The sequence below is a fragment of the Typopeltis vanoorti genome, chromosome 10 (assembly GCF_054136105.1).
Source record: "Typopeltis vanoorti isolate ZY-2024b chromosome 10, IOZ_Tvanoo_1.0, whole genome shotgun sequence".
NCBI classification, from domain to species: domain Eukaryota; kingdom Metazoa; phylum Arthropoda; class Arachnida; order Uropygi; family Thelyphonidae; genus Typopeltis; species Typopeltis vanoorti.
Window position 1 is genome coordinate 31,368,941 of NC_143558.1, and position 13,438 is coordinate 31,382,378.

The 13,438-nt window shown below is 36.6% G+C and overlaps 1 protein-coding gene across 1 annotated transcript in view; it reads left to right on the plus strand.

Annotated features, from left to right (window-relative positions):
• Positions 1 to 13,438, plus strand: part of tw (Protein O-mannosyl-transferase 2) — a 303,353-nt gene that overhangs the window by 11,654 nt on the left and 278,261 nt on the right. The window contains exons 3-4 of the mRNA XM_090399620.1: positions 2,542 to 2,646; positions 5,019 to 5,127. Coding sequence (XP_090255746.1) covers positions 2,542 to 2,646; positions 5,019 to 5,127 — 214 coding nt within the window. The remainder of the gene's footprint in view (positions 1 to 2,541; positions 2,647 to 5,018; positions 5,128 to 13,438) is intronic.

Here is a 13,438-nt window from a genome sequence, read left to right on the forward strand (position 1 = left end):
TCCCATATGTTGTAGTTTATGGATTAGAATTCCATGTGGTATCCTGTCAAATGCCTTAGCCAGGTCCAGCAGTATGACTGTAAACCCATTACCCTTATCCAGTTCAGCCGTCACTGTGTTATAAAACTTGAGCAAGTTACTGAGGCACGATCTACCCTACACAAAGCCATGCTGTCCCCCATACAGTATCTCATTTTCATCAATCCATTCCTGTATTTTTCCCTTGACTACTTTCTCCAAGACTTTGACAATGACTTCTGATATGCTGATCGGTCGGTAATTTGCAACAGTAGTCTTGGATCCTTCTTTATGCAGTGGAACTATTTTCCCCTCTTTCCACACCTTCGGGACTAAACCAGACCCGAGACTCAGATTAAACAACATGGTCAAGGGCACTGATAATTCTTTAACCGTTTCACATAAGGCCCATGCCAGTATACCATCCAATCCCACAGATGTATTCACATTAAGGTTCTGTAATAGATTATTCACCTCCACTTCATTCATCATAATTCCCGTATAAACTAATGGTTCCTTCATTTTTTCAATGTCACCACCTGGATGATATACTCTTGCAATTATAATATATTATTTGGGGGATGGGGTGGGGGGGTGGAGATGGTTTTGTAATTTGTTAACAAACATATTAAAATGTACAATTCTATTTCATTTCTTTAATCAGGAAGAGAATTGCTATCTGCTGCAGACTTTGTTTTTTAGTCATATCAAAATACCCACAATTTGTCACTACTGATAAAATTTTTCAGAATTTCTATTTCTTTCCCAATTCGTTCAAGAAAATCTGCACATTTTGACTTAATTTTTTTGGTCATGCATTTGAACCTTTCATATTTAAATCTTCAATCAAAATCTTGTAAATAGATTTCTTATTCATGTTTAGCATTTCAGCCATCATTCTGTGTTAAACGATGATCACTGCACACCAGATTTCTGATCTTTTATGTTCTCATAGTTTTTTGTGATTTTGAGTCAACCAGATTTCATTTCAATCTGCATATTTTCTCAACCATCCATTTGTTGTGTCACTCTAATATACATGCATAAGATTAATTATTATAACATTTTTACATTATTTAAGTGACCTGTAAATGTCATGCATTGACATAACAAATAGATGAAAAGCAGTGGCATGACTAAAGCTGTTGCTGCCTGGGGTGATCCCTGAGTTTGCCACCCCTCTCAATACACACCAAAAATACTATAAAAAAAAAGTCAAAATGATGTATAGGGAAATAAATTGAAATACACTGTTTATTTTTGAAATAAAACTTTAATTTCAACATCCTAAAATGTTATTTTTCTTGCTTTTTCTGTTAGCAAAATCGTCAATGACATTGACGAAGTCTATTTCATAGTAATGTAGGTCATTCTTAATCAGATTTTATTTAGAAAAACTCCTCTCACAACTAGCAACACTTAACAGCAATTGCGAGGAAAATTCGCAGTAGTATTACAATATTTGGAACCGAGTTCTCGAGACAGTATTTTAGAATTAACTGTAAAAGTTCAAAAAGGTTCAAAGTGCCGCCCGGGATGACCCCCCCCCCTAGCTACTCCACTGATGAAAAGGGTATACTCTGCTAGCTAAATGTGCTGTTTTTGTTTCTGTTTTGTCACATCTTTTATCGTTCATCTTTGTACACTAGAGCCTCTGTAGCTAAGTTGGTATATAGATGAAGCCCTTTGGTTAAAAAGACCTGGGTTTGATTCCTGTCCATGATGTGAGGAACTGTTATCTGGTCTCTTTTGATTTAAGGTATGTTAGCCAGTTTCATATGGAGGTAAAGGATTTTTTCCACCCAGAAACTTGGGTTTTTCATCCCTCAGAACAGGCAAATCAGCCCATGAACACACACGGATCTACAGTAAATTACATACTTAATCCCTCATTAGGAGAGCTCAACCAGTCCTAAGGGATGGTGGAGGAAAGGGGGAACCCCACATGAATAAATAAATAAATAAAAGTACATTAACTATAACATCTTAATTTTTGGGGAATGACACTGATGCTTGGTTAATGTCTTGGCTAAGTTAGCTGAGTTTGTGGGATTAATCACATCATGCTTTTACTTTGAGATATGAATGTTGTCATGGCTATGCTACACTCATGGGATTGACTTTGTCGTCCTGCTTATCAGCAGTAAGATGTATAGTTATTAATCAACTGTTAGCCAATTACAATGATTCAAAATAAGAAGCTATTGAACTATTGACAGTGAAAATGCTGATATCTTGAAAAGAAGGAAAACCCACTTTATCCAAATATTATTAATGTTGATACTAGTAATGACATACTATTGTTAGTAATAAACTGTTGAATAGATATATTGATATCACCATTTTTGTGATTTTGACTCAGGACAATATGAATGGTTATGAAAATATAAGCATCATGTGATAAAGAATGACTGAGTGGAGTTTGGTAGTCTCCTAGTAATTGAGTAGATCCCTCCCCTCTCCCCCCCTGTAAGAGTATAGTTTTATTTTTCATTTATTACTATCTACCCATTTATTTTGTAGATGCTGATTGGATTGGCAGGCAAATTAACAGGTTATAATGGTACCTTTGCCTTTAATAAGCCTGGTGATAAATATGGTGACCATAAATATGTCGGAATGAGAGTGGTAAGTAATTTTTGCAATTAATCTATCATCATAATTTCTTAAAGTATCCTCTTCAAGGATAGGAAGTATATAAGACATACTTGTATATAGTAATTGAAGTTGACTTTACATCAAGATGTCCTTTTTCTCCTTTAACCTCCTTACTGGCCAATGTGGATGAAATAGTGACATCAAATTGCACTTCTTATCCATGTTATTCAATGGGTTTTAGAGCTTCGTATCCAGATTTAGCTCGACGTCTATAGACATCATGGCCGGTCAGGGGGGTTAATGCAAATACAATTCTTTCATAAGGTGTATATATTGCCTTACAATATCTGAGACCTATAGGGAGTCAAGGACTCATTGAGGGAGGCTATTCATCATTCATATCAGCTGTCATATTTTCTCTTAAACTCATTTACATTAGATGCACTCACTACTTAATAGGCAATCTACCATCCACCCTGGGAATTCTAGTTTTCCTGCATTGACACACTGACTCGTTCAGAAAACAGCAATCTCTCCAGATGTCTTTGTCCTTCCTAATTCAAATGCAAACGATCTCTTGCATACAGTTCCATTCTGTCCTCGAATGCCCTCCAAGCATCCACATATTCCAATCCTCTCTTCTGACACATTCTGGCTATTATGCTATTCAGTATTACTACTCTTCTGCTCAGCTCATCACTATCATACCTGGGCAACACACACTCAATCTTTCCTCTCTGCGTTTTCTTTTGTACACCCTCAAGTAAGAATCTCAGATCTCTCGCTGCCCAATTTACATTGCCTCTCAAGTCAGTCGTGCCCACCATCACAATCATTTTGTCCATCCTTTCGCCCCTCTTAATTGTCATAGCCACACTTTGTATCATACCTCCTGGCAAACACTCTTCTGGCATCCTATCTTGCACTCTACGGATCATCGAGTCTCCATACATCACACCTCTTACCACTCTGTTCCTTGATTGCTCACCTGAATCCCTCACTCTCTCTCTCTCTCTCTCTCCTCTAACCCTTTCTCTCTGTGTTCCCCTACTTACCTGCTGTCCTGGCATCACTCTATCCCTGGTTCCAGCACTCCCTCACATTTTTCTCATTTCCTCCCTCTGACTGTTTCCATTCTCTCCTCTTCTATCCTTCCCATACCTCTCTCATTCCCTCTCTTCTACTGTTTCCATTCTCTTCTCTTCTATCATTCCCATGCCTCCCTCCCTCTCTCTCATTCCCTCTCTTCTACTGTTTCCATTCTCTCCTCTTCTATCATTCCTATACCTCTTTCTCATTCCCTCTCTCCTACTGTTTCTATTCTCTCCTCTTCTATCATAACTCTCTCTCATTCCTACTCTGATTCTCCTTGCATTTATCTCTTCCATTCGGCTAATCTCATCTTTCATACTTCTCATCTCGTTCCCGAGACATTCCACCTCCTCTTTCAGCTCATCTCTCTCTCTCTCTCTCTCTCTCTGCAAGTTAGTCACTCTTATTCGCCATTCATTCTCCCAGTCAAGACCATCTCTGAAAACTTCACAGTCATTCAAGCCTTCCACACTCCCCACTCTTATTGTTTCATTCATATTTCACTCGTCATTTTCTCCTATCACACTACTTGTCTCCCGACATTCATTTCCTGTCCGTGACGCAACTAGGTCAGTTATTGAAATATCTAATTCATTAAACTCCTCCCATTGTCTACATTTGGTGCATATACGCACTCTTCCCCTCTCTCACCTGCCACATATCCAACTCCTGGGACGCATGCATATTTGCATTTGGAGCTGTGGTTGCCATCATTCTCGAGGACCTACTAAACTAAACACTAAATATATATAAACGCTATATAAACACTCTATTTTATATATAAACGCTAAATATATATATAAATATAAATGCTATATTTAACTATGAGCACAAAACCGCTGATGCGTCTGACTCTGACCTCGTCTTCTCAGTAACCCAAAATAACACAATATATAACAACAAAACTCCAAAAAGCAACACCACTAAAGAACACTTGTGTTACTGAGAAAAAAAATGTAGTGCAATTCATGAAAGAATTCACACTATACACCATTTAAAAACACTTTTTTTTACCACCACTCAAATCCACCGCCACATGCTAATACATTTAACTATAACCTGCTACTGAAAAGTTCAAACCATTGTCCCATAGCAACAATACTGTTGAAACAGAATTCACTATAGCAAAATTTTCATCATAATAAATTATTTCATTCATCCTGACAATTTTACTGAGTGAGAATTGACTGTAAAAATATTTTTGTTGGTGCCTTGCTAGAGATTCAATACATGTGCATTCTAAATACATTGAACGAATGAATGTGTGTTTTAATGGAATAATAATTATTATTTCTATTTATATTTTGCAGTTTTGTGTTATGCTGGGCATCTTAATTGTTCCATTCTGTTTTATTATTGTATGGGAGATGACTCACTCTTTGACAGCTGCTGTGATTAGTGGATTTTTAATTGTATTTGGTAAGTAACAAGTAGTTTTCACATTTTTTTGAAGCTTATGCATTTTAATGTGTATTGCATTCACATAGAAAGATCTTTCCTCATTCCTTCTCTAAATGAGAATATCCTGAATTATTATTTTATCAGCAGTAAACTCCATGTAATCCTCCTAGTTCATCCTTGGCTTTTGGAGAATTTGTTCAAAAAGTAGTAGGATTACATGGATTTACTGCTCATAAAATAAAATAATTTTTTATCTGTACATGAAAAAATTTTCATGACATTTTACTATAGATATAAATTTATTGTCAGCATACTAATAAATTGTATTACACAAAAAAAATGTTATAAATTTCATACAAATTAAATTACAGTACGGTTTTTTCAAAAGTTATACATTTCCTAAGGATGTAGTTAAGGAATTAATTTACAGTGCTTACAGAAAATTATTTGGAGAGATATTTTAGTATGGAATATATCCAACTCAAACTGCAATGCAGGTCTTACATCGTCATACCATGCTGAGCACCAAGTGAATCAGGAGTTCTTGAGGCAAATTGGCCCACTCCTCCTTTAAAGGATAAGGTCATGTTTGTTTTCTGGAGAGTGTGCTAGCCGCTCAATTCAATTAATGTTCATGGTCTCTAGAAATATCTCCATACGATGTGGTGTGGTATTGTCATCCATTAAAATGAATTCTTTGCCTACAGCACCACGGAACAATCTAACATGATGTTGAAGAACTTCATTGCAGTGTTATTCACTGCAAAAATAGTCCCGTTTTCCAATGCTTGTAGCTCAGTGGATCCATTAAGCAAAATACCTCCACACACACACCATCACCCCATCACCACCGTATTTATCTCTTTCAAGAACATTCTCATGATTGTAAGCAGTACCACTTTCAAGCCAGATCAAGCATCATCTAGAATTGGAGGAGAAACTAAAATAACTCATCTACAAAGAGTACATTAGCCCATTGCTGTCTTGTCCAATTTTAATAGACACAACATCACTGAAAACATGCTCTATAAAGAGTTGTAGATAAAGTAGACTACAGGTCTAGGGTGTTTAAGGGTCAAAGCTGTATAACTGAGAGGAGACCTCCACATAGCCTTTAAAGGAATGCAGAGAACCAACCAGGGCTTCTGAACTAATGTCCAATCCTCACTTCTCATGGTGCATCCTGTTAGGTATCTACCTGAATACTGAACGAACGAGGATGTGCTGGCAATTTGGGATTTAGCCAACCAAATTGTATTTTTATTGTCTTAAACCACAAATGGCAATTTGGGATTTAGCCGACCAAATTGTATTCTTATTGGTTAAACCAAAATAAAAAATGATGGTACAACATGACAAAATTTCATGCCGGCTGGGGCGTCGCCCGGTTAAACAAGGCCCCCGTTGTTTTCGCCAGGGAACCAGGGCGAACAGCGAAAAGTCAGCTACTGGAACAAATCTGAAAACAAACCCCAACTCAACATCACCAGAGTTAAAGATCGGTACTATCAACGTAAGAAGCCTGAATGGCAAAGAAATGGAGCTAGCTGAGGAATTAGATAAGTACCAGATCGACATAATAGGGGTGACTGAAACAAAAAAGACCAAAACTGGTGAGATCTTTCTGAGCAATAAATACAAAATGTTATATTCAGGCAATAACAATCAAGGAAAAGAAGGAGTAGCCATAGTATTCAACACAAAATACGAGGCTAATCTTCTTGAATGGCAGTCAGTCTCAAGTAGAGTAATGTGGGCAAATATGAGAATGGGGAACTGGACAATGAGACTTATTTGTGCCTATGGTCCCACAGAAGGTTCTACTAAGGTAGAAGTGGAGGAATTTTTTGAGGCTTTAGAAAAAGCAACTGACACAATGAAAAAGGAAAAGTTGGTCCTTGTTGGGGATCTAAATAGTAGAGTAGGAAATGATTGTGAGACATACAAAAATATTTTGGGAAAATTTGGAGAAAAGAGCAAAGCTAATAATAATGGCAAATATCTGTTGGATTTCTGCTCAGGACATGGACTGGTTATTACTAACACCATTTTCCAACATAAAAATGTGCACAAATTCACATGGAGAGAAGAGGCTAGGAATAAGAAAAGTCTCATTGACTATGTTATTGTTGATAGTGATGTTTTCTCCCTGGTGCAGGACACCAGAGTGTACAGAGGATTTGAAATTGGAAGTGATCACTATTTAGTCTTGAGCAGGATAAAATTGAATTTCATATTGAAAAGAATAACATGTAAGAAAGTTTTAAAGCGAATAAAAGTTGAGCAGCTCTCAGATGTGAACTGTAGACTAAAATACAGAAATATTATTGAAAAGAAAATGAAAGAGTTTGAGAACAGGAATCAAACCTTGGAGATTCAGTGGCAAACTCTGAAGGAAACATTGATTGATTCTGCCAGAGAGGCATGTGGTGAGGTTGTGTGCAAAGATAAAAAAATCAGAACTCCCTGGTGGACACAGGAAGTTAAAGAGACAGTGAAGGAAAAGAAGAAAGCATATCAAAAGTTCCTGGCAAATAAGTCAGCTTTTACTCTTACAGAATACAGAGACAAATGTAAGAAAGCTAAACAGTGTGTAAAACTAGCTAAACAAAAGTCATGGGAGGACTTTGGCAAGAATATAGAAAATAAATATCAAGAAGGTGGCAAAATATTCTGGAGGTTGTTGAAGAAGCTTAGGAATGGAGGAAAGAGTGCTGTAAAAGGAATTAGAGATGATAAAGGTGAAATGAAAACAGGAGAAAAAGATATCCTTGAAGTATGGAGTAATTACTTTGAAAAACTGCTAAATGAAACAAGCAGTGATGACAGCACAGTGATAAAAAAACACTGACCAGGCATGCAGTCAGGAATACATATCCATACTTGAAGTAGAAAAAGCCATCAAAGGCTTGAAATGTGGAAAGGCAGCAGGAGTAGATGATATTCGACCAGAAATGCTGAAGTATGGTGGTATAAGAGTCTTACAGTGGCTGCACTGCATAGTTCAGAAAGCCTGGACAGAGGGACGAATTCCCGATGATTGGAGTAGAGCTCTCATAGTACCCATATATAAAAAGGGAAATAAAACTGAATGTGAGAATTACAGAGGTATTTCCCTACTGAGTGTTCCTGGCAAGATCTATGCAAGTATACTTGAGAAACGGTTGAGAAGAATTGTGGAAGAAAAGCTTGGTGAAGAACAAGCTGGATTCAGGCCAAATAGAGGCTGTCAGGATCAGATCTTCACTTTACGACAAATAGTCGAGAAAGCATGGGAATATAACAAAGATCTGTATTTAAGTTTTGTCGATTTGGAAAAGGCATATGACAAGGTGCCAAGAGAGAAGCTATTCAATACGCTGCAGTTATATGGTGTCAATGGGGCATTATATCAAGCAATACTTAGTCTTTATTTGAGTTGTGAGTCAGCAGTTAGAATTGAAGGAAGTACAGGAAGATGGTTTAATGTTAAATCTGGTGTGAGACAAGGATGTACATTATCCCCTCTGTTATTCATTATCTATATCGATCACATTATGAAGGAATGTGGTATTAAACCTGATATCAAAATTGGAGATGTTAATGTCAGCTCTTTGCTTTATGCGGATGATGTTATACTTCTAAATAAATCCGCTACAAGTCTGCAAGATTCTCTGACTAAATTGAATAGCTGTTGTAATAGATATGGTATGAAGGTCAGCAATAAAAAGACAAAGACAATGAAAATGGGCAGAATCATTGAAAATGTCAACTGTGTTGTGAATGGAGAATCTGTGGAACAAGTAAAACATTTCAGCTACTTAGGCACAATTTTTACTGAAGATGGTAAACTAAATATAGAAATAGACAACAGAATCAGCAAAGCTGGTATCGTGGGAAGTCAATTGAATAAATTCATATGGAATAAGAAAGAAATTAGTCGGAACACTAAATTAGCTGTATACAAGACAGTGTTCAAACCAATTTTAACTTATGGATCTGAGAGCTGGGTCAGAAGTAAAACACTTGACCAAAGACTAGAGACCGCAGATATGAGAGTCCTGAGAAAGATTAGAGGCGTGAACAGATGGCATCAATGGCAATATCATATTAAAAATGAGGATATTAGGAAAGAACTTGACATTGTCAGCATCCAGGAATGCGTTAGCAGAGCTAATCTCAGATGGTATGGTCACTTAAATAGAATGGGAGAGGAAAGATTAGCAAAACAAGTGTTCTCTGCCAGGTTGGCAGGAAAACGACCCAGAGGAAGACCAAGATATAGGTGGATTGATACGGTACAAAGTGCCTTAGACGATAGAAATATAAGATCTGATAATGTTGGAGTCTTGACAAGTAACAGACTGATTTGGAGGAAAATTGTAGATAGGAAGTTAGTAATGATGTAATTTTTTCATGTAGTACTGTCATATCCTGTACACCCCTTGAGGGTACTTGGCAGGAATTTGATGATGATGATGATGATGATAAACCACAAATTAAATTATGGTACAACATGACAGAATTTCATGCCGGCTGGGGCATCGCCTGTTGGAAGTTTTTCCATTTAGTTATACTATAAATTGAAGATACCATGAAATTATATACTTGGTTTAATCAAGTATATAATTTCATGGTATCTTCAATGTATAGTATAACTAAATACCTCCTAAATAAATACTATCCAAGTGAAAGCAAACAAAGTTTGCACCTGAAGTATTTTCAGGACTGGGACAACTCATATATGGAAGCTCTTCATAACTTATGTTTTCCTGTTTGGAAATCTCTCTTACATGGGACTTCATTCTTTTTCCAGAAAACTTTGTAGGGTCAGGGATAGCATGTTCTGCCAGCCTAGGTGACTGTTTTGGTTTCCGATACTTTTAAAATGTATTTCTTATGTACCTCACAGTGACAGTCATAGATCTTCCAGATTGGACAGTGTAAGTAATCACAGTCATTAGATCCTTATGCCTGTGATTACTTACACTGAATATTCAGAGAATATTCCTGTAAAAAATTTCTCCTATACACAGAACTTAAAAATGAAGAAAGCTTCTAGACAGGACGGAATGCATCTTGAAGGTCGTTAATTCCACATATCTTAGCAATGCACGTCGAGATTCCTCAGATATAAGAGATGTCCATATAGTTAACTTCTTCTAGACTAGTTGAAGATGGAGTTTTATATTTATGTTCTTATAAGTTGTTTTATTTCTTTGTTGTAACAAAGTGTCTGGGAAGCAGACAGGCTGAATTTTCAACTGATGGACAGTCATTTTAGTGCATATTTTTGACATTCATAATGGAGATGAGAAAAACCAAGACCATCTTGTGTGTGTATCATCATTCCAAAAATGCTGAGAATTGAAAGTTTCCATTTGGTTGTCAAAGAGTAAGGAGATACAGTTCTTATTTTTGGTTTCAAGTGTGAGTCATATTCTAGGATTGAATGATATTGATTTCATTTACAATTTCTTGTGGTTTCTTTAATGAATCCTGCAGTACTACAAAGCTCTCATCCATGAATTTATTCCATACTTGAAGTCATAACATGTGTGAAGATGATGTTCAAATTTCTTCATAAAATAGCTGGTCAGAGATGGGGAAGAGCATTATCACCCAATCCTTTGCTCTGTTTGTATGATTTAACAACCAAATTATAAAGTTATTACAAAATCTAAGAGGTGAATAATATCTGATGGAAATCTTATGTAATACCTTTTAGAGATACATTAACAGAGCTCCAAGAATTTGTAAACAAAATTAATGCCAACAATATAAGTTACCTGTGAAACCTGAAAATAATAGAAAATACAAGTCTAAAAAGGAGAATGCAATTCTCCTTTTTAGGCTTCTTTATTTTTTTCCAGTTAGCTGAGGATTGTCTATGTTATTATTCATGTCAAAAGCCTGGCATTGTAAAATGCCTGTTCTTACTCTCTTCGCTTCACAGATACCTTGTTGCAACAAGAAATAGAACAGAAATATTCCTTTCTGTCTGATGCTTTCATCATCAGGGCTATATAGAATTGTTTCATTTTCAAGGTATTCAGGAAGAGAGTAATCTCTCTTAAGTAATCTTAAGAGATTACTCTCTTTCTGAATAATCTCTTAAGTAATCTTGTTGTACACTAAGATTCTCTGATGGATAAGCTTTTTCTGCTGGCATTCCTTGGTATTTATCAGATCCCACTACTAAAATTGGGCTAAATTGGGCAAGACAGATAAAGTGGAGTGTATGGTTTGTGGTGGCTTGTTTAGCATCTTTTATTATTTTGTATCTATAATAGTAAGTAAAAAAACTACGCATTATTCCCGCTCCTATGCAGGGTCCGCGTGTTACTTAGATGCGACTACTTGTTAGTACCACTCCCAACCGATCTGTCGCCTAGTCTGCTGTTGGGGGGGGGGATAATGAAAATATGCAGCCTAACAATTGGATTTACAATTTGTTTACTTATACTGTATTTAGTAAAGTGTGTGTGCATAGTAAACATTACCATGCACACACTTGAAAAATTAGAATCATTTTGTAAGACTGGCATATGTGATGGATGCGCATACTAAACTTTCATCCTCAGTCATAAGTGTCCCGTATTTTTTTCCAATGTATCTGGGATCCCTACACATAAGCCAAGCATCAACTATCACAATCAATAGTGCCTATCACACTGGTATAAAGAATTTTGTGACTGGTCTTCAGAGAACACTCCAAGTCCACGATGTGAAAATTTAAAAGATGATTTAAAAGATGCTAAATATAATAGGGGTGACTGAAACAAAAAAGACCAAAACTGGTGAGATCTTTCTGAGCAATAAATACAAAATGTTATATTCAGGCAATGACAATCAAGGAAAAGAAGGAGTAGCCATAGTATTCAACACAAAATACGAGGCTAATCTTCTTGAATGGCAGTCAGTCTCAAGTAGAGTAATGTGGGCAAATACGAGAATGGGGAACTGGACAATGAGACTTATTTGTGCCTATGGTCCCACAGAAGGTTCTACTAAGGTAGAAGTGGAGGAATTTTTTGAGGCTTTAGAAAAAGCAACTGACACAATGAAAAATGAAAAGTTGGTCCTTGTTGGGGATCTAAATAGCAGAGTAGGAAATGATTGTGAGACATACAAAAATATTTTGGGAAAATTTGGAGAAAAGAGCAAAGCTAATAATAATGGCAAATATCTGTTGGATTTCTGCTCAGGACATAGACTGGTTATTACTAACACCATGTTCCAACATAAAAATGTGCACAAATTCACATGGAGAGAAGAGGCAAGGAATAAGAAAAGTCTCATTGACTATGTTATTGTTGATAGTGATGTTTTCTCCCTGGTGCAGGACACCAGAGTGTACAGAGGATTTGAAATTGGAAGTGATCACTATTTAGTCTTGAGCAGGATAAAATTGAATTTCATATTGAAAAGAATAACATGTAAGAAAGTTTTAAAGCGAATAAAAGTTGAGCAGCTCTCAGATGTGAACTGTAGACTAAAATACACAAAGATTATTGAAGGAAAAATGAAAGAGTTTGAGAACAGGAATCAAACCTTGGAGATTCAGTGGCAAACTCTGAAGAAAACATTGATTGATTCTGCCAGAGAGGCATGTGGTGAGGTTGTTTGTAAGGATAAAAAAATCAGAACTCCTTGGTGGACACAGGAGGTTAAAGAGGCAGTGAAGGAAAAGAAGAAAGCATACCAAAAGTTCCTGTCAAATAAGTCAGCTTGTGCTCTTAGAGAATATAGAGACAAATGCAAGAATGCTAAACACTCTGTAAAACTAGCTAAACAAAAGTCATGGGAGGACTTTGGCAAGAATATAGAAAATAAATATCAAGAAGGTGGCAAAATATTCTGGAGGTTGTTGAAGAAGCTTAAGAATGGAGGAAAGAGTGCTATAAAAGGAATTAGAGATGCTAAAGGTGACATGAAAACGGGAGAAAAAGATATCCTTGAAGTATGGAGTAATTACTTTGAAAAACTGCTAAATGAAACAAGCAGTGATGACAGCACAGTGGTAAAAAACACTGACCAGGCATGCAGTCAGGAATACATATCCATACTTGAAGTAGAAAAAGCCATCAAAGGCTTGAAATGTGGAAAGGTAGCAGGAGTAGATGATATTCGACCAGAAATGCTGAAGTATGGTGGTATAAGAGTCTTACAGTGGCTGCACTGCATAGTTCAGAAAGCCTGGACAGAGGGACGAATTCCCGATGATTGGAGTAGAGCTCTCATAGTACCCATATATAAAAAGGGATAATAAAACTGCATGTGAGAATTACAGAGGTATTTCCCTACTTAGTGTTCCTGGCAAGATCTATGCAAGTATACTTGAGAAACG